Genomic DNA, 20,730 nt, shown 5'->3' on the forward strand with positions numbered 1-20,730 from the left:
GAGCGAGTTTACTTGGGATTCCAGACTTTTCCAGACTTTGTGTGTGGTGTGTGTGCAACCAACCAAACGGGACCACGCGGTCGCTTCTTACAAATTGAGTTGTTTCCATATATTTTTAGATCTACATTCTATACCTGCAAATCACTCGCATAGGCATTTGGAAGGTGTTGGCTCTGCCGAGCTTCGGTGACCCATTTCTACGCTGGCTAGCCGAGCGCGAGGTACTTCAGCTTTGTCGACAAGCCCCGCCCTGAAGAACGTTTGCACCAATCGGATTCAAACGTTATTTAGAACTTCCGAACCCTTGTCAAATGTACAAGGACCCAGCGCGTATATAGTAACAGTAACAGTATTCCTAATTCCAGTCGTAGCTCACCAAGCCGTGATGGCCTAGTGGTTAGCATTTTTGCCTACCAATCCAAAGGACGGGGGATCGAACCCCGACTCGAGCGTCTGTGATTTTTCGTTCATGTTCAGAGTTTCAAGATTTATATTTCCTATACTTTCTCGTTGGGAGCAGATGGGGATCGAACCCAGGACCATTCGCTTACCAAGCGAACACCGTAACCAGTCAGCCACGGCCGCTCCACTGAGAAAACCTTAAAATAATGTGGACGCAAAAATTTACCTTAGAGCATACTTAGCAGGAAGGAAATCTAATGTTTTTTTTAAATATTTTTTTATTATTTTTTCTTATAAGAGGGAAAAGCCCTTTCAAGTTAAGTATAGTTTCCATATCCTCTTCAACCTCTTCCAATCTTATAATCTAGTTTTTTTTTAATTCTTATTAATTTAATTTTGCTGTATCAAGGTAATTTCCTTTTTGATGTCAATAAGTCATTTTATGTTTCGCGTTAACCTCAATATTAAATTATATATTTGGAAGAAAAAAACTCTGGCAATCTTTGTAAAGTTAATGGGTTACATACATGTAAATCGGCAAAAATGTCAGAGGTTGGTTTGAGCACAAATCAAACATTTTTTAAATCTGTTTTCAGGACATTAAAATTTACATTTTCAACTATTAACAAAATAAATTTGAAGACATTTGGTTGTATCATTACTGAGATACAGCTATATGAAGTTAGCATTTAAAAAAAAAAACAAGTGCCACGATATCTTAACACTGCCTTGACCAAATCGGCTCAAAATTTTGGTGAAGACTCGTAAAACCGGTCCTGTGTGCATGACGAAGGCCGATTTTCAAAAAGATAAAAATGTTTTTATGTTTTTCATATAAAAAATCGAAAGATTATGATTTTTGTATTTTAAAACAATGCTAAATTTCAAAATCGGGCTTCGTCATGCACACGGGATATGTCTTGCGAGTCTTGACCCAAATTTTCAGCCAATTTGGTCCATCCCATTTCGAGATATCGTGGCACCCGTAAATCAACTCGGTGTTCAGAGAAAAACGCTCGCAAAGTTTGACAGTTCGCTTTGCGCATGGCAAAATTTTCAACCTAAATCGTCTGTAACTTACTTTAATCATGAAATATCTTCATGAAACTTTCAGGAGTGATTAAAAATCATCTTTTAAGTTGATTTAATAAATTTTCTGTAATATGAAATTTTGTGATTTTCTACATGTATGTAACCCCATTAAGGTCCGCCAAATGTGAATTAATTTAAATTGTTGTTTTGAGTCGCTATTTATTTATCAAAACTCCCAATACTGGGAAATTATATATTAGCTATTTTTTAACTTCATAATAGAGCAGTTCTCTACGAAATCGATTTTTATTTTATTTTTTGTGTTTTTTAATTCGGCTGAAACTTTTTTGATGCCTTTGGTATGCTCAAAGAAGCCATTTTGCATCATTATTGTCCATATAAATTTTCATACAAATTTTCTCAGCTGTCCATACAAAAATGATACAATAAAATTCGAAAATCTGTATCTTTTGAAAGAATTTTTTGATCGATTTGGTTTCTTCGGCAAAGTTATAGGTATGGATAAGGACTACACTGAAAAAAGATGAAAATTTCACTAAAGTACATTTGATTGCAAATTTGATTGTACATCGGAAAATGAAGTTGAAATTTTTTTGCAACCAAATTAATTTTTTTTGAAAAAATCAGTATTGATTCAAAAATTCATAACTTGGTCAAAGATTTTTGCACAACCTGGAAATTTCTGAAAAGTTGGCATTTTATGTTCTCTAAAACATATTTAAAAATAAAAAAAATAAAAATAGTGTTTTTTTTTGCAAATCAAGTTTTAGTGACAAAAAGTTATCCATACCTACAACTTTGCCGAAGACACCAAATCTATCAAAAAATTCTTTCAAAAGATACAGATTTTTGAATTTTCATACATCAATTTTGTATGGACAGCTGCCAAACTTGTACGGAAATTTATATGGACAAACTAATGATGCAAAATGGCTTCTTTGGGCATACCAAAGGCACCAAAAAAGTTTCAGCCGAATTAAAAAATACAACAACAAAAAATTGAATGACCGAAATCTCAGAGAATTGCTTAATAATCTAAGAACAAGTTAATACAACAAGTTGTATTTGCAGATTCAGAAAAATAAAAAATCAAAAGGTAGATCACAGTTTCCAAAAATAATGATGCTTCTAATTAACGTTTCATTTAATAAGTATGAATAAATCGTAACTGAACTCATTGAAAAGAAAAATATTTATAACTTTTCTTATGCATTATTGGCACCATTGGCAATAATGCATAAAGGCTCCCGGGAATTCCCGGGAAATTTCCAACTTCTACTTCGATTGTTTTTTTTTTTTTTTGTTTGCCGAGTATAACTAAATGAACGATTACAGCTCTGGACGTAGATTTTAAATGATTCGTCATGCTTATTTTTTTTTTAATTTAAAAATCAAACAAAAACAACTATACAATTCAAATCAGCCTATCTAACGCTACGCCTCTCCCTCGCCGTGACTCGCCTTGACGTGATTACGCAGCGAGGCCAAAAACTTGTACCGCTTTGAACACACCGTGCACTCGTACTGCTGACTGCCGGAGTGAGTCCTCATGTGATTTTGGAGAGTGGCCAGCTGGGCAAAGCTCTTCGTGCATTGATCGCACGAGTACGACTTTTCACCTGTGTGTCTGTAAGAAGGGGCGATTTTTAGAATTACAACTATGTTTAAATTGAGTAAATCTTACGTGTTCATGTGCCTGCTCAGCACGACCGCCTGAAGGAATCGTTTGCCACAGACTTCGCAAGTATGACTTCGATTTTCGTGGACATCAGCTCGGTGTTCGAATAGTTCCGTTCGACTGGCAAACTTTTCCAAACAGTCGATACAATCCACCAGCTTCTGTTGCTTCTGTTTGGACTTCCTCTCACGATTCTCCACCGCCGTCCGTTTCTGACCACACTCGGCCTTAAAGTGCGCACTGGCCGCCGATTGCGAGAACAGATCCTTGCCGCACTTTGCGCAAACAATCGGTTCAAACTGTCCAACCGCGGCATCATGCTTTAGAATTGTGTGCATTTTGAGGGCCTTCTTCGTTCGAAAGGAACACTCGCACAGCGCACATCCGTGCTCGAATCGGTCCTTGTGCTGAAGTTCGTGGTTTTTAAGCCGATCTTTCGTAGCAAATTCCTTATCACAGGCGCTGCACGCGAACGGGGTCTCCCGAGTGTGAGTCCGTTCGTGAATTTTCAAGTGATGGCTGTAGTTGAACGATTTTGAGCAGTGCGAGCATCGAAAACGTTTCGCGCTACTGTCCTCGTGGATTCGGCTGTGTTGGCGGAGCGTTTTCCGAGAGGCAAACTGTTTGTTGCAGACCGCACAAGTGAAGGACCCTTCTAAAGTTTGCTCACTGCTTTCATCGATTGGTTGCGTTTGTAATTCCTGTTCATTTTGCAGATTGATTTCGATCGCAACAACTTCTTCCTCATTCTGACTGGGAGAAGCATCTTCCATGTCTCTCACACATCCTTTTAACTCCACAAGGCCCTTATCGTCACATTCGTAGACCTCCAAGAATTCTTCTTCACATTCTTCAGCAGAATTTATCAACTTTGCATCAGTTTGATCTTCGCCTTCGTGTACGGGTTCCTCAACCAAATCCAGTGAAGTGGATTCAATTTTCAGATTATCGTCCTGAAGTTCGATAAAGATTTCCAACTCTTCCTCAACTTCGGGTGCAGCATCCTGCTTTGGGCTGCTTTCGCGAGCAACTTCCTCTTCAACAACATGAACAGTAGATTCGCTCATCTTTTGGTACATCCGGTTAAAGGAATCGACTGCCTTACGCTGGAATTTGTAGCAACTGTTTAGCTCGGAGAAACATGATATGCACAACTTCCGCGGTAAATCCGGCGATGCTTCCTCCGGTGGTTCCTGCAATCATTCAAGCTTAAAAACACAAGCCAATATGTAAAAATAAACTGATTACAATACATACCTGCAATCCAGTAAATTTGGTAAACATTTCCAGGCAAGTAAGTTTGCAACCGTCGAGTTCTATTTCAGTCTGCAGTGAGAGCAGCGTTTTTTCCGCGGCTAAACAAATTCTGCAACAGCTTTTCGAAATTGTGGCGCTATCTTGGGCGCTACCCATCTTACAAGTTTTTTTTTTCAACTTAAAAACTGTATTTAAAATTGTGATCAGAAATCTATTCAAGTCAACAATCAACCAGCTGATAACTCTGATAACAACAGATATCGGTAGAGATAAACAATGCAATTTTGTCAACAAAACAACACGTTTAACAGAGTTGAATCACGGAGCTTAAATTACTATCTACCTAACCACACAATGGGTACCGGAGAAGATCACGGTAACGTAAAATAGAGTAACTGTTTAGGGGAAATGGGGGAACATATCTGGAGTTTTTTTTTTAAAAAAAAGGTCCAATAAACCAAATTTCCAGTTTTTGCTTTTTGGGTGTTTTTGAGAACGCCTTGAGTCAGGGCCCAGTTAACTCAATCGGAATTCTGAAACGGAATTCAATTCGAATCGTTTACGTACACTCAACCCCCGGTAGTTGGTCAGTTTTTCGTTTGACACTTTTTTAGTTTGTACCCCGGTGGTTGGTCAAAGTCAAACTAAAAAGTGACGAACTGTCACTTTTTACACGGCGCTCACGCACACTATCAGAACAAACGTTTGATAGTGTGTATGAACTCCGTGTAAAAGGGGTGTCAAACTAAAAAGTGACCCAAATCGTTTGACAACAGTTGGTGTCAAACCATCGGGGTTTGAGTGTATATATATGGGAGCGTTCTTTTATTACTTAACGCAAAAAATTGTATTTTTAGACCCCCTCTCCCCCATCGTAACAAAATGTCCATACAAATTTTAAAATTTTTGTGTGTAGCGTAACACGGCCTCCGAACCCCCCCCTTCCTCCCAACTGCGTTACGTAATAAAAGAACGCTCCCTCCCAGTCAAATCAATCCGAATTCTGAATCAGAATCTAATAAGAATCGTATACAAATTGCGTTTCAAACGCAACAACCGGTTCCGTGTTCGAACCGGTTGTTGCGTTTGAAACGGAATTTGTGTACAATTCTAATTAGATTCCGTTTCAGAATTCAGATTGATTTGACTGGGCCATTTCCCTTAAACAGTTACTTTATTTCAGCAGGCCAAGGGCGAATGATGCTGATGATATTAGGTCTATTCCCGTACTGCAGAATTCTGCAATTCTGCACAAAAACGGCAGCAGAGCGTTCCCGTACTTTGCTGCAACAAAAGTAACTTTTCTCTCAGGCAGAACTTCTGCAGTGAGAGAGGTAGAAGTTGCAGCAAAGCCGTTCCCGTACTTTTCAGCAAGCTCTCTCTTCTCTTTCTTGTTGAAGAGTTACTGCAATTTGGTGTGATGGATGTTGACTACACGCTTACATAAAATCTGCAAGTTGGGTGAAATTAAGCATTTTATTATAAGTTGTAATAATAAATGATTTTGGGTTAGTTTTTTTTTATATCTGGTTTTATTGAGAACGATTTTTTTATGTTCATTGTTCGATGTTCATTTATTTAAATGATATAGCGATTTTTTTTAGTGTTAATATTTTTAACTGATAAAAATTGATAACTTAAGCGATAGTATTAAAGCACGGCTGGTACCCCAACAAAAAATTGTACTATAAAAACAAATTGTTTTTAAAAACTTTTAAAAGACACATTTCTTTTGAGTTTAATAATTTCAAATAAATATTTGATTAGGAATAATTTTTGATCTTCAATTGTTTTTGAATATACATTGGAATATACTAAATATGTGTGTTAAATAACAGGTAAATTTAATTGTCAAATAATAAATTATACCTTTAACGGTGCTACCAATTTGTATTCTTATATGAAGCAGAAAAAAATATGTTATTTTGTCGAAATAAAAATTCCTAAAAGCTCAAATTCCTAAATTCTTAAATTCTTAAATTTTTAAATTCTTAAATTCTTAAATTCTCGAACTTTTAATTTCTATGCCATCCTGAATCATAATAAATACACATTTTTTGAAGTCGTATTTTAGGTTAGAAACTCAAATTAAGGGGATTTACAGATTGGAAATTTTGACTTCTCCTATTTTATTTATATTTTAGTTTTAAAAATTTGATTTACAGAATTTTTTAATTTTACTTGTATTTGAAATTATAATTTCTATAAGTTTCTATCTTATTATTTTTAGCTGTAGCTTTTGAATTTGTTGTGTTCTGAACTCATAAATATTAAAAAAAACTTTAGTTATTTTATTTCGATTTTTTTCAACCTTTTTTTTATTTTGAATTTTTTTAATTAAGATTTGTTTGAACTATAATCATTTTGAAATATTTAGTTTTTAAGCAATTGATTTTTTAAGCTTTGAATTTGTGATTTATTGTTTTTTTTCTGATATAATTATTTGAATTTTTAAATTTCTCAAATATCTGATTTAATGTTTTTTTTTTTAGTTTCTGGATGTGGAAATATTAGTTTTTTTTTATATTTTTAATTATGGATTTCTTTATTTCCAGATTGCTCAACTTATGTGTGTCAAAATTTTTGAGTATGATACCAGGGTGACCACTCAAATCCCATTTTCAAATTCCCGACTTTTTCCCGACTTTTTCGAGACTTTTGCAGAATGCACAAATCATACGCATTTCTTAGCTAAAGAATGATTTCAAACAAAAAACTTTCTATAAGAAAGGTCAATATTAACCACAAAAAAATAAATGAATTTAAAAATAATCCAAATACAGTCGACTCTCTGGTTGTCAATATCCAAGGGACCGTCGAGGAAGAGAATCATCAGTTTACAGAACGATGCAAAATGAAGACTCGATTGAAAATATGTTTTTCTCGGTACCCAGCTATGGGAGAGAATCATGGCAACGTCCAGCAAACAAAAACAAACTAATGTCAAACACCCTTCAAAGCTTCGTTTTGCAAAGAAAATGTCTATGCAAGCCATGAGATAGTGACAATATTGACAACCGGAAGAGATTTTTAAAACAAACAGAATCCAAGGGACCGTCAAGGAAGAGATCCTTCAAGCAAGAGAAAATATCGAGGAATAAAGCCAATCGAAGTATGTAGTTTGAAGGGACTGAAGAATTCATCGATAGATGGAGCAATATTGATATCGAGAAGATCGACAGCCAGAGAGTCGACTGTATAGGCATAGGCGACTGTATAGGCAAAAATGGAATTTAATTATTATGATTCAGAGTAGAAACACAAACAACTAGCCTTTGAAAAAAATATCGAAAATCCAATAATACTTATAACTTGTACTTATAACTGTGGCAGTGCGTGGCCGAATGGTTACGCTGTCCGCTTTGTAAGTGGATGATTCTGGGTTCGATTCCCATCTGCTGCAACCTTCCATCGGATGAGGAAGTAAAATGTCGGTCCCGGCTTTGGTTGTTAGGCCGTTAAGTCATTCCAGGTGTAGGAGTTGTCTTCATGCCATAAGTACAAACAACACACCAAACCAAGCCTATCCCGGTGGAATCGCTGGCGGCGGTTGGACTCGCAATCCAAAGGTCGTCAGTTCAAACACTGGGATGGAAGGTTCCTTGGAGTAGAAAGAGGTTTGGGTGCTCTCCCCATTCAAACCTTCGGACTCCTAGGTTCGAGCAGAAACTTGCAATAGAGACCACAAAAGACCCGGGGGTCGTTAATGTGGATGGTTTGATTTTTTGAACTTCCTTGTATTTTTTTAAATTGGAAAAAGTATAGTTTTTGATACTTCGTTTCATCTGGAAATGACAAAAGGTCAAAGATAACTGAACTTAAAATTTCGTTCCTATTTTTTTTAAACTTCATCATCATTTTAAATCAGTCATCAGAATGATCAAAACATAATTGCTGATATTATTCATTCAAAGGAAAATGTCAAGGAATTTATAAAAAAATGTTTTTGCCATGTTCCCTTTTAAATTTTGTAATTTTTGATATATTTTTTTCAATTTTAATTAATCTAGTGGTCAGTATTTAACTGTTTTTTTTTTTTTTTTTTTCAATGAACATTCAGTTTGATATGATTTTATGTTTTACCACTTATTTCAAGCAAAATGTTTGAAGAGACATTTTTTTTAACAGTTTCGTAATAACTCCAACTTTTTTGGATTATTTTTTTGCAATTTCAAAATTTTCTTTATGTTTTCAAAACGTAAAAAAAGTTTTTAAATTTTGGATTTTTATTTAAACAATTAAAAATATTTACCAAAAAAACCATTGCCAAACTCAAGTAGGAATCTGTTTTCAAATATTCAATCTATGTGACAAAATGAAATAGAATCATAACTCTAAGCTGGCTATTAGGCTCTATTTTTATATTAGTTTATCATTAACTTAACCTCTTGTTTGATAAACAAAAGTTAATAAAGATCATATGATTCATGAAAAATATTATGAAGATCTGTGTCAAAGACTCCAATACTAGTTAAGATTTTGAATGTTTTGAACAGCTTTTCCACATCAAATATATTGAAATAGTGAAAAGAACCTTAAATTTTATGTAAGTTACTAAAGTTGAATTGAGCGAATTCAAATTGAAAATTGCACAGAATATTACAAAATTATTCAAGAGTTAAAAAATAATTTTCAAACAAGTATGCTTAGAATTCCCGACTTTTCCCGACTTTTTGACAAAAAATCATAAATTCCCGACTTTTTCCCGATTTTTTGCGGATTTTGGCGAATTCCCGACTTTTTCCCGACTTTCCCGATTTCCCGACTTGAGTGGCCACCCTGAGTATGTGATCATTTTTTTTATTTGTCAATTTTACTGCGTCACCGTTGTTCTTTCATGTTACATCCAGTCATGATTTATTTATGTTATCCTGAATGATCTTTCATACATTCTGCTATTAAACATGTATTTATGGTCCTTTCTATATAAAACCTTTGTTTGTCTTTTTTTTATCATATTTATTAAACGTACCTGCCGCTCTAATTTGTAAATTTGTTTACCTAATGTAAAATTTTTAAGTTGTTTTTAATATATGATTTCTACCTATGCATAATTAATTTCGAGTTACTTAATAAATAATACATCCTTGATTTTTTAAATAAAATGTTGTGCTGCATAAAACAATAATGTCCCAGTTCTAGAGGTAAACTTCCTTCAATTACTTTTTTGTCAACAATTTTTTTAAATATTTTGAAATAATAAAAAATAATACCCAATTTAAGTAAATCCACTCAACTGTGTACAATGTTGCAGAAAAGGTACTGGAACGCGCTACCCAGGCAAAAATTTTACCGCTTCTCTCCTTGCAGAACTTCTGCAAAAGAGCGAGATGAAGAGAGCGAGCTGAAAAGTACGGGAACGTGCTGCAAAAAAGTTACTTATGCTGGCTGCAGAATTCTGCAGAAGCTGCAGAAATTCTGCAATTTTGCAAGTACGGGAATAGACCTATTGTTGCTCTGGCACTAAATCGAAACAAGCGATTTCCACTCTCGCCGCACTTTTTCTCTCCGCCTTTTCTGTCAAGCTTAATTTGGTATCGTTCGATCAGTGTGTAAGCCAAGTCTGTTGTGATTCCTCCATCTTGTTTTGACTGACGAAAATTATTGTCGGCGGTTTTTGGCTAATTTAATTAAAACAAAATGAATTACACTCAACCCCCGGTGGTTGGTCACTTTTTCGTTTGACACTTTTTTAGTTTGTACCCCGTTGGTTGGTCAAAGCCAAACTAAAAAGTGACGAACTGTCACTTTTTACACGGCGCTCACGCACACTATCAAAACAAACGTTTGGTAGTGTGTGTGAACTCCGTGTAAAATGGGTGTCAAACTAAAACGTGACCCCGTTCGATTGACAACAGTTGGTGTCAAACCATCGGGGTTTGAGTGTATGTATTATTTTTACTTGCATTACCCACATAGAAAAATGGGCGGAAAACGGCCAAAAAGCGGGGACGTTTTGCCTGAAAGCGGGCCCGATTTTCAGCACGCTTTTTCCCCTCGTTGTGGCCCATTGCGTGCCAGAATGCAACATTTAGGCGGGCGTTACGCATTTTGGGCGCTGTGTCACGCCCGTCTGTGGCACGCTTTTGGGCCCGTTTTGACCACGATAACGGGCAAAAAAGCGATGGCGGAACGGGCGCATTTTGGGGGTGCTTCTTCTTCTTTAGTATTTCCGGATTCAGTTTAAAGCGGTTAGGGTGATCAATACAAATAGGGTGACAAAAAAACAAAACAGATTAAAATGTTTATTCAAAGAATTCTTAAAATCACAATAAAAGCCACTAAACCTATTTAAAACTAGCTTATATAAATAAAAGTAGAATTAATAAGTTTAAATACATTTAAACTGGTCCTATTGGTTTAAATAACTGAAATTGATAAAACTATTGATAAAATAGTTTTAATAACTTAAAATTAGTAGAAATTATTAAAATGTAGTTGAAATTAGGTAGTTTAGTTTAATTTAGTTAAAAACAGTTTAATGTAGTATATTACAGTCAAATTTAGCTTAGTTAAGTTAAATTGATGTGAATTAAGTAAAATCAAGTCAAATTTGATTAAATTTAGTCGAACTTATTTGAATATAGTTAAATTTAGTTACATTAAGATTAATTTTGATAAATTTAGATAAATTTAGTTGAATTCAAAGGAATTTTTTGTATTTTTCAGTTCAATTTAAATAAATTAAGTAAAATTGAAATAGATTTCGATAAATCTAGTTAAATTTGATAAAACTTAGTTAAATTTAATAAAATTTAAACAAATTTAGTTAAATGTAGTTAACTGAATTAATTTGAATATAATTAAACTAATTTCATAAAAAATATATTAATTAAGTTAATTTTATTTGAATTCAGTCAAATGTAAGTCCAGATTAATTAAGTCAACTCAAGTTAAATTAAGTTAAATTAAATTAAGTTAAGTTAAATCAAGTTAAATTAAGTTAAAATAAGTTAAAATAAGTTGATTTAAGTTAAATTAAGTTAAGTTAAATAAAGTTAAATAATGTTAAGTCAAATAAAGCTAATTAAAGTTAAATTAAGTTAAATAAATTCAGATGAATTCACTTAATTTAAGTAAAATAAAGTTTAAATAAGTTAAATTTAGTAAAATTTAGTTCAATTTAGTTGATTTTAGTTAAGTTTTGTTAATTTTGGTTAAATTTAGTTAATTTTAAATAAGTTCAGCTATAGTAAACTAATTTAAGTTGAATTCAGTTAAACTAAGACAGATATAGAAAAAAAATGTTAAATTTGTCTAAATATAGTTCGATAAAGTTAAATTTGGTAAAATTTAGTTAAATATAATTAAAAACAGTAAAATTTAGTTAAATGTATTTAAATTTAGTTAAATTTAGTCAAATTTAGTTGAATTTAGTTAAATTTAGTAAAGTTTGACTGAATTTAGTTAAATGTTGTTAAATTTAGTTCAATTAAGTTAAAGTCGGTAAAATTTAGTGAAATAAAACAAAATTAAGTTAAATTTAGTTACAACATGTTAAATTCAGCAAAATTTAGTTAAATCAAGTTAAACCTTGTAAAATTAGTTTAATTTATTTAAATTTAGTTTATTTCAGTTAAATTTAGTTTGATTCAGTTGAATGTAGTTAGAATCATTTGACTTTAAATTTAGTTAGAATCAGTTGTTCTTAAATTTAGTTAAACTAAGTTTAATTTAGATAGATTAAGTTAATTTTCAAACTAAATTAAATTATAGTTAAATTGGGTTTGCTAAGTATTGTTTAATATAGTGAATTTAGTTAAGTTAAGTTAAATTAAGATATATTTAGATAAACTAAGTTAAATTAAGGTAAAATTGTGTTTATTAAAGTTAAATAAAGTTGCATAAAGTTAAATAAAGTTAAATAAAGTTAAATAAAGTTAAATAAAGTTAAATAAAGTTAAATAAAGTTAAATAAAGTTAAATAAAGTTAAATAAAGTTAAATAAAGTTAAATAAAGTTAAATAAAGGTTAATAAAGTGAAATAAAGTTTAATATACTTTAATAAACTTAAATAAAGTTAAATAATGTTAAATAAAGTTAAGTAAAGTTAAATAAAGTTATATCAAGTTAAATAAAGTATAATAAAGTTAAATTATGTTAAATATTGCTAAATTTAGTAATATTTAAGTAAACTAAGTTAAATAACGTTAAATTAAGTTTAATTAACTTATATCAAGTTGAAATAAGTTTAATTTAGTAAAGTTTACTTAAATTTAGCTAAATTAAAATTTAATTTAAATTTGGTATTAATTTAGTATTAATTTAGTATTAATTTGTTTAATTGAGTTAAATTTAAATAAATTAATAAAAAATAGGCTAAAAACAAGCAAATTTAGTTTAATTAAGTAAAAATAAGTGAAAATTTAACAAAATTAATTCCAGCTAGTTTCAATTTAGTTAAAGTTAGTTAGCTAGGTAAAATTTACTTAAATTTAGAAAAAATAAAAAAGCTGAATTCTACTTAATTTAGTTAAATTTAACTGAAAATGGTTAAATTTAGCGACATGTAGATGAATTTAGTTAAATTTAATAAAATCTGTAAAATTATGTTACATTAAATTTAATTCAATTATATTAATTAAAATTAAGGTAAATTAAGTTAAATGTAGTGAAATCCAGTTGAATTTAGTGAAATTAAGTTAAATTGAGTAAATTTCAGTTGAATTTAGCTAAATTTAGTTAAATTAAGTTGAATAAAGTTAAATTAGGCTAAACTTATTATTATTGGAGTAAAATTTAGTAAAATTAAGTAAAATTATGTTAAATTTTGTCAATTTGATTTAATTATGTAAAATTTAGTAAAAGTCAGCTAAATTAATACAAATTTAGTAACAAATAGTTTAATGTTTGTTAATTAAGTTAAATATGATTAAATATAGATAAATTCAGTTAAATTAAATTCAAGTATGATAAATTGAGTCATATTAATTTAAATAAAGATAAATTAGGATTAATTAAGATCAATTAAGTTAAATTAAATAAAGTTCAATTATGTTAAATTAAGCTACATTATAATAAATTAAGTTTAATAAAGAAAAAATAATATAAATTAAGATAACTTAAGATAAATTATGTTAAATTTAAATGAAATACGTTAAATTTAATAAAGTTTAATAGAATTTAACTTAATTTAGTGTTTTTTTGGTAAAATTAAATTAAATTAAAATACATATAAATAATTAGGTAAAAATAAAATTAGGTCAAAATAAGTTTTATTTAGTTAAGTTTGATTGAATTTAGTTATTTTTTGTTAATTAGAGTTCAATTTAGTAAAAAATAAAGTAGATCACGATAATAAAGTTAAATTTATTTAAATTGAAATAACATAAATTAAATAAAGTTAAATTGATATAAATTAAGTAAAATTAAGGTAAATTAAGTTGAAAAAGATAAATTTAGCTAAATTTAGATTGATTAAGGTAATTAAAGTTAAATAAGGTTAAATAATGTTAAATGCTAGTTAATTTAAATAATCTTAATGAAATTAAGTTATTCGAAGTTGAATTTTGTTCAATTCACTAAGTGTATTTATGTTTTTAAAGCTAAATTTAAAGTAATTCAACTTTATTTTACTAAATTTAACTAAAATTAAATTTTATTTAATAAGAATAACTATATTCAACTAAATTTAATCAAACATAACTTAATTTAATGTTATTCAACTAAATTTTACTTAATTTAACATAATTTTACTAAATTTAACTCAATTTAACGTAAATTATGTTCAATCAATTTAAATTAAGATAAATTAAATTGAATTAAGTTAAATTTAGTGAAACTCAGTTAAGTTTGACTGAATTGAGTTGAATTCAGTTGAATTGTTAAATAGAATAAAATTAAGTAAAATTTAATTGAATTACGTTAATTAAGTTAAATTAATTTAAATTAATATAAATAAAGATCAATTCATATAAACTAAGTTCAATTAAGGTAATTTAGGTTCAATAAAGATATACCAGATAAAATAAAATTCGAGAAAAAAAAAGTTATGTTGAATTTAGTTAAATGAGATAAATTAAGTTAAATTAAGTTAAATTGAGTTAAATTAAGTTAAATTTAGTTAAATTAAGTTAAATCAAGCTAAATCAAATAAAATAAAATTAAATGAAGTTAAATTAAATTAAGATAAATTTATTTAAATTACGTTAAAAAAACATAAATTGAGTTGAATTAAGGTAAATTAAGTAAACTAAAGATGAATTAAGCAAAGTTAAGTTCACAATAGATTTATTAAGTTCCATTTTGTTCAATTTAGTAAATTTAGTTAAATTGATTTAAATAAAGATGAATAAAGCTTAATTTAGCTAAATAAGGAAAATTTTTGTTAGGTTAAAAAAAGCTTCATTTAAATAACTTGAGTTAAATTAAGTTATTTGAAGTTAAATTGTGTTCAATTAACTAAGAGTTTTTTGGCTAAATTTTACATAGTTCATTTTTATTTAACTTCATTCTACGTAATTCAACTTAATTTTACTTCACTTAACTAAATATAGTTATATTTAATTTTTTTTTTACTGAATTCAACTAAATTCAATCAAACGTAACTAAATTTAACTTAATTTCACTTAAATTAAGATAATTTATTTTAATTTAAATTGATTGAACATAATTAATGTTTAATTAGGTTAAATTTTGTAAAATTATGTTAAATTAAGATAAATTTATTTGAATTACGTTATATTAAGTAAAAATTAACTAAATTTAATCAAACTTAGATAAAATTTCACTTAATTTAACAAAATTTATCTTAATTCAAATTGATTGAATATAATTAACGTTATATTGAGTTAAATTTAGTAAAATTATGTTAAATTAAGTTAAAATAAGTTGAATTACGTTAAATTAAATTAAGTTTGATTGAATTTTGATGAATTTAGTTATTTTTTGTGAAATAGAGCTAAATTTTGTTAAATTCAGTAAAATTAAGTTGAATTACGTTAATTAGGTACTATTAATTTTAATTAAGATATAAAAGATAAATTCAAATAATCTAAGTAAAATTAAGGTAAATTAAGTTCAATACAGGTAAATTAAGTTCAATAAAGGTAAAATAAAATTCGATAAAAATAAATTCAGTTAAGTTAAATTTAGTTAAATACAGTTCAATTGAGATAAATTAAGTTAAATATAGTTAAATTATGTTAAACTAAGTTGAATTAAATTAAATTAAGTTACATTAAAATAAATTAAGTTAAATCAAGTTAAATTAAGTTAAATCAAGTAAAATTAAGTTAAACTAAATTAAATTTAATTTAGATAAGTTTATTTAAATTAAGTTGAATAAAGATAAATTAAGCAAAATTTAGTTCAGAATAGATTAATTAAGTTAAATTTTGTTAAATTTAGTAGAATTGAGTTAAATTAATTTTAATAAAGCTAAATTAAGCTAAATAAGGGAAATTTAGGTTAAATAAAAATAAATTAGGTCAAATAAAGCTTTATTTTAAAAATCTAAGTTAAATTTGGTTATTTGAATTTATATTATGTTCAATTAACTACGTTTATCTTAGCTTCTTTTTTAGCTAAATATTGAAATAACTTAATTTAAATAAAGATAAATTAAGCTAAATTAAGGTAATTTAAGTTTAATAAAGATAAATTAAGTTAAATAAAGCTTAATTTAAATAACCCAAGTTAAATAAAGTTATTTGAAATTTAATAATGTTTAATTAACTAAGTCTATCTATGTTTCTTTATTTTTAGCTAAATTTAACATAATTCAACTTTATTTAACCTTGTTCAACGTATTTCAACTTAATTTAACTAAATATAATTCTATTTAAAAAAATACATAAATTCAACAAAATTTAACAAAATTTAACTGAATTTAAATTAATTTATCTTAATTTAAATTGATTGAACATGATTTACGTTAATTGAGTATATTAATAAAATTTAGTAAAATTAAGTTGAATTAAGTTAAATTACGTTGAATTAAGTTAAATTTAGTTAACTTTAATCAAGTTTAGTTTCAATAAGTCAAAATAAAGTAAACATTAGTTTAAATAAGCTTAAATTAGGTATTAATTAGTTTCTAAATTTCAAATTAGTTACCGTCATCAGGGGTGACATTGGGTCTGGGGAGTGAAATTGGGTCATACAAAAATGCTGAAATTTGTGTGACCCAATCTCACCCCCAGACCCAATGTCACCCCTGATGAGAGATTGGGTCATACAAATTTCAGCATTTTTGTATGACCCAATCTCACCCCATAGACTCAATGTTACCCCTGATGACGGTAGTTCAAAATAAGTCAAAATAAGAGAATAGAACTTAAAAATAAGCAAATTTTGATTTAAATTACTTAATCATGGCAAAATTTGTTTTATTTAGTTAAATGAAGTAAAATTTAGGAAAATTGATTAAAATTTGGTTCAATTTACTAAAATAAGTTTAATTCAGTTTAAATAGAATAAAACTAGTCTAAAATTGTAAAATTTTGACAGATAAGTACAAATTAGTTTAAGTTTGTAAAACTTAGTAACTACAAGTTAAAAATTAGTAAATTTTCCTTAAAATTCAGTATAAAATTAGAAAAAAATTAATACTAGCTGAATTTAGTTACACAATTAAATTAATTATGGTAAATTAAATAAAAACGAGGTAAGTTTATTATTATTGGATGACATTTTTTTGAGTTCAATTTTATTCAATTTTGATTAATATAGTTAATATTTGTGAACATCAAATCATTTTTGGTAAAATAAGCAAAATTTTGATGAATATAGTGAAATTTAGGTAAAATTGCATTTAGGCAATTTTGTATAATTTTGTTTTTTTTTGTAATTGTGTTATTTTAAAATTTTGTAATTTGTGATTTTGTATTTTAGTTTTTTTGTAACTAAGAACTTTTGCATTTTTTTAATATTTAGTAATGATGGCAACTTTAAGTCGTAAAAAATAGCGAGGGATCGAAACACAGTTAAGAATGGATCGAAAAATTATTGTTTTGAGGTGAAATTCAAATTAAATAAAAAAATGAACTTTGAATAGTTAACGAAAAGCTACTTTCCTGCAGATGAAGCGGAACAAAAAGGGTGCGAGAAGTCAATTCTCTCTCGAAAATAGAAAAAATAGGAACAAATGTGCAGCACTTTAGCTAATCAACGCTGACGAAACTCTTGCCGAAGCGACCTTGGCCGGCCCCGGCGGCGTGGCGTCCCTGAAGTTGCAAGATGTTGAATCTGCTGCAGCGAGTTGGACTGCCGGGGAACAATGAGTTGGCCACAGACTGCTGCGGTGGCGGCGCATAGAATTGTTTCGCTCCGGCGACCGTTTGGCTCAACAGCGACATAATGCGCTGGATGTTGGGGCAGACGAACTGGACAAACTGCTGGACGGCCGGTTCGAAGGCCTGCAGCATCTTGCGCTGTTCATCTCTGGATGTGGAACTGGAGCTCTTGTGGGGCCGGAATGCGCGGCTGTGTTGACTTGCCGGCTGCTGTTGCTGTTGGTTTGTGTCGGCTACGACGTTTTTCATGACTTTCTTCATGAGCATGCGGCGCCAGATTTCGCTCTGATGGTGAGCAGCTACATCAGGTACTGCAAATGGTTTGCCCCGGTCGATGCTACATCCGCTTCTGATATCTGGATCCAGGAACGTCCCGAAAAACTGAATTTCTTCAGTGAAGTCGTTTTGGGCAGCAAAATCCGAGCACTTGTCGCAATCTTGCACGTTTGACGTTCAACTCTGCTACAGGACGACCACTACGACGAGGCTTCCTCGGCATGACTTTTTGCGAGAAAAAGGCAGCGCCGTGCACTGCCGGAAGATGACGTCACCCCTTTTCCAGTGACCCGATGGAGGGCGGCACGTTGATAATATCGATGGTTTTGTTTTGGACCATGTTGTTTGTCAGATGCCGATGCCGTTTTTCTCGTGCTAGGTGGACAACTGAAAAGGAATCCCGTACAGAATTTACATTTCAAACATAATACATTCAACCAACCTGGTGCACTAACTGCCGGAACCTTCCATCGCCAGAAGGTCCCCGAGGATATTCTTTTAGTTTCCAACTCCTGCTCGTGAAAACATCCGATCGTGGTCACACTGGCCGGTTCTCGCCATCTGGGGCGACACTTAGGTTTGTTTGCCACGTGTGGTCCTCTTCCTCCGGAATGATTCCTCCGATCATGCTCCGCGGGTGATCCCGCCGCTTCCTGGACGTTTCTTCCCGCTCCACCAATTGCGCCACCGCGACAGGTGGACACAGCAACGGATTGTCCAATCCTTGGCAAATGGCAAAAAAAGGTACGAACCGAACAGATTACGATGAAGCCTACGTTCCGACAAAATTAAAAAAAAATGACAGTTCGTCGTATCGTAACGCTTCGTAAGAGGGTGTATGCGTGTGGGCAAAAAAGAAGTTCAGTGGTGTGCGTGTGCAACACAATTTTTTTTTTTTTTAGGGATTGCGTCTTGGATTTAGGGATTGCGTCTTGGATGAAGGGTCTGAACTGGCACTGGCAACCCACGATAATCGCCCGCTCCCCCCCCAAAAGTTAAAGTGGGTAATTGAGATCGAGTTGCTCATCTCAACGTTGAGTGGTTTCTTTTAAGGCGGTTTGCGACATCCATCTCAAAATTGAGATCGCCTGGTTAGCGTGTATATATAGAGGTTTCTACGTGCGCATGTATTGCGTGTACGTACACAAAAAAGATTGAGGTTAAATTTGTCGCCGAGCTCCTGTGGTCTAATGGTTACAGGTTTCGCTTTACGAGCGGAAGATCGTGGTTTCAAACCCACATGGCTCGGCACATCCTTTCCCCTGTACTCTTCACATGTATAAGGACCAACTGTTCTCTGTATAATTGCCCTACAGAGCTCCACGGCCCGATCGCAAAAAGTGCTTTGAAGGGACGAGTTTTCCAGAAACCAGAACTTAAGGGCTAGCTGGGTATAAGTAAGGCTACCAACTGTACGGATTTTTTCCTTACCATACGGATTTTCGAACCTGTTCGCGGATTTTTAACAGGCCGAAATTTTTGTAGGGAATTTTACGCATAATACGGATTTGTACGGATTTTTAACAACTTTTTAATCATTGAATTGCTTTTTTGATTTGGTTGAAGCTTTTGTTGACTAGAAATTTTTATTTTTCTGTGAGTTTGATTTAAGAAAGGGAGAGTTTTCCAGGGTTTCCTCAATTCCAACTTGATTATCAATAATTCTAGAGTTTTTTGAACTATTGTCTTTCATATGTTCATAGGACCTTTAAAAAAATATAGAATTTTTCTTTTAGAAATTTTCTTTAAGAAATAAATATATTTATCCCTTTCCAAAGGCTTTCTTAAAATTGTGAAAACATTTGAACATTTGAATTAACAAATCTAAAGTTTTTTTAAAGGTCTTATAAACTGTTGTGTTTCACATACTGTGTTTCTGAAAACACAAAGAACGATATTATTCGTAAAAGCAAACTTGACATTTCGTAAACTTTTAAACGTTTAACAAAAAAATTGAAGAACATAATGATTTTATTCAAACCACGGTTTATTTTATAAATACTTTAAAACGTGCAAGTCATAAGCACTTTGATAGCATTTTGTGAAATTTGTTAGCTGAAAAAACGACACAGTTTTATATTTTTAATTCTCAATTTTATTAAATTTAATTTATCTAAATTATTTATTGACAGTTTTTGTTATACCATGGTGTCATATCGGCAAAGTGTACGGATTTTTGCTCAGCAAGAGTTGGTAGCCTTAGGTATAAGTAAACGTGAAATGTGCACTTCGGTTCTAGCGATACATTTGGACAGTACAGAGTGGAAAAGGCAGGGCCAAAGAGGATTGAAAAAAAAAAACATTCAAACCTCTTCGGCGGCGAAGTTACGGCAGTGGATCGCTCGACACACTCGCTCAACAATAGCGTGTGTTCGTGTCCCATCTGCCTAATAACAGAAGAAGCCTTTGTGATTCTATAAATAGAATTGCAAGTCCGCAATAGATCATATTCCTGGTCGCAGTGGATAGTGGCATCAAACAAAAAAAAAAGTGTGCGTACGCGAAACGTCATAAAGCTCTATGCTTTGCTCGTCTTAAAATTTACCCTCTTGTCAGTTCACAGCAGCAAAACATATAAGGCTTTCTAGTCACAAATTTACCAACACATTCAAAGTATGTTTACATGACAGCTGGACGTTTGTTTGCATCAGGTTTCCTATCTCTTTCTAGCAAAAGTTTTTTGTCAGGCGACTTCTAGCTGCTTTTTTTGACTGGCTGCCCGATACGTCAGACAACATACTTCGCAGGGCTATGACAGCTACAGCTCGATCATTGTTTGCATCAGGACACTGTGACGAGGAGTTCGTCATTTTTGAGTTAAATTATTTT

At 30.9% G+C, this 20,730-nt stretch overlaps 1 protein-coding gene across 1 annotated transcript; it reads right to left on the reverse strand.

Moving 5' to 3' along the window:
* Positions 1–2,799: 2,799 nt before the first annotated feature.
* Positions 2,800–4,645, reverse strand: LOC6043609 (zinc finger protein OZF). The gene is made up of 3 exons (XM_038265769.1): positions 4,391–4,645; positions 3,140–4,326; positions 2,800–3,082 (listed from the first exon to the last, which is right to left on the reverse strand). The coding sequence occupies exons 1-3, from the start codon at positions 4,544–4,546 to the stop codon at positions 2,890–2,892; spliced, it is 1,536 nt and encodes a 511-aa protein (XP_038121697.1). The 5' UTR covers positions 4,547–4,645; the 3' UTR covers positions 2,800–2,889.
* Between the last annotated feature and the right edge of the window lie 16,085 nt (positions 4,646–20,730).

The sequence above is a fragment of the Culex quinquefasciatus genome, chromosome 3 (assembly GCF_015732765.1).
Source record: "Culex quinquefasciatus strain JHB chromosome 3, VPISU_Cqui_1.0_pri_paternal, whole genome shotgun sequence".
NCBI lineage: Eukaryota > Metazoa > Arthropoda > Insecta > Diptera > Culicidae > Culex > Culex quinquefasciatus.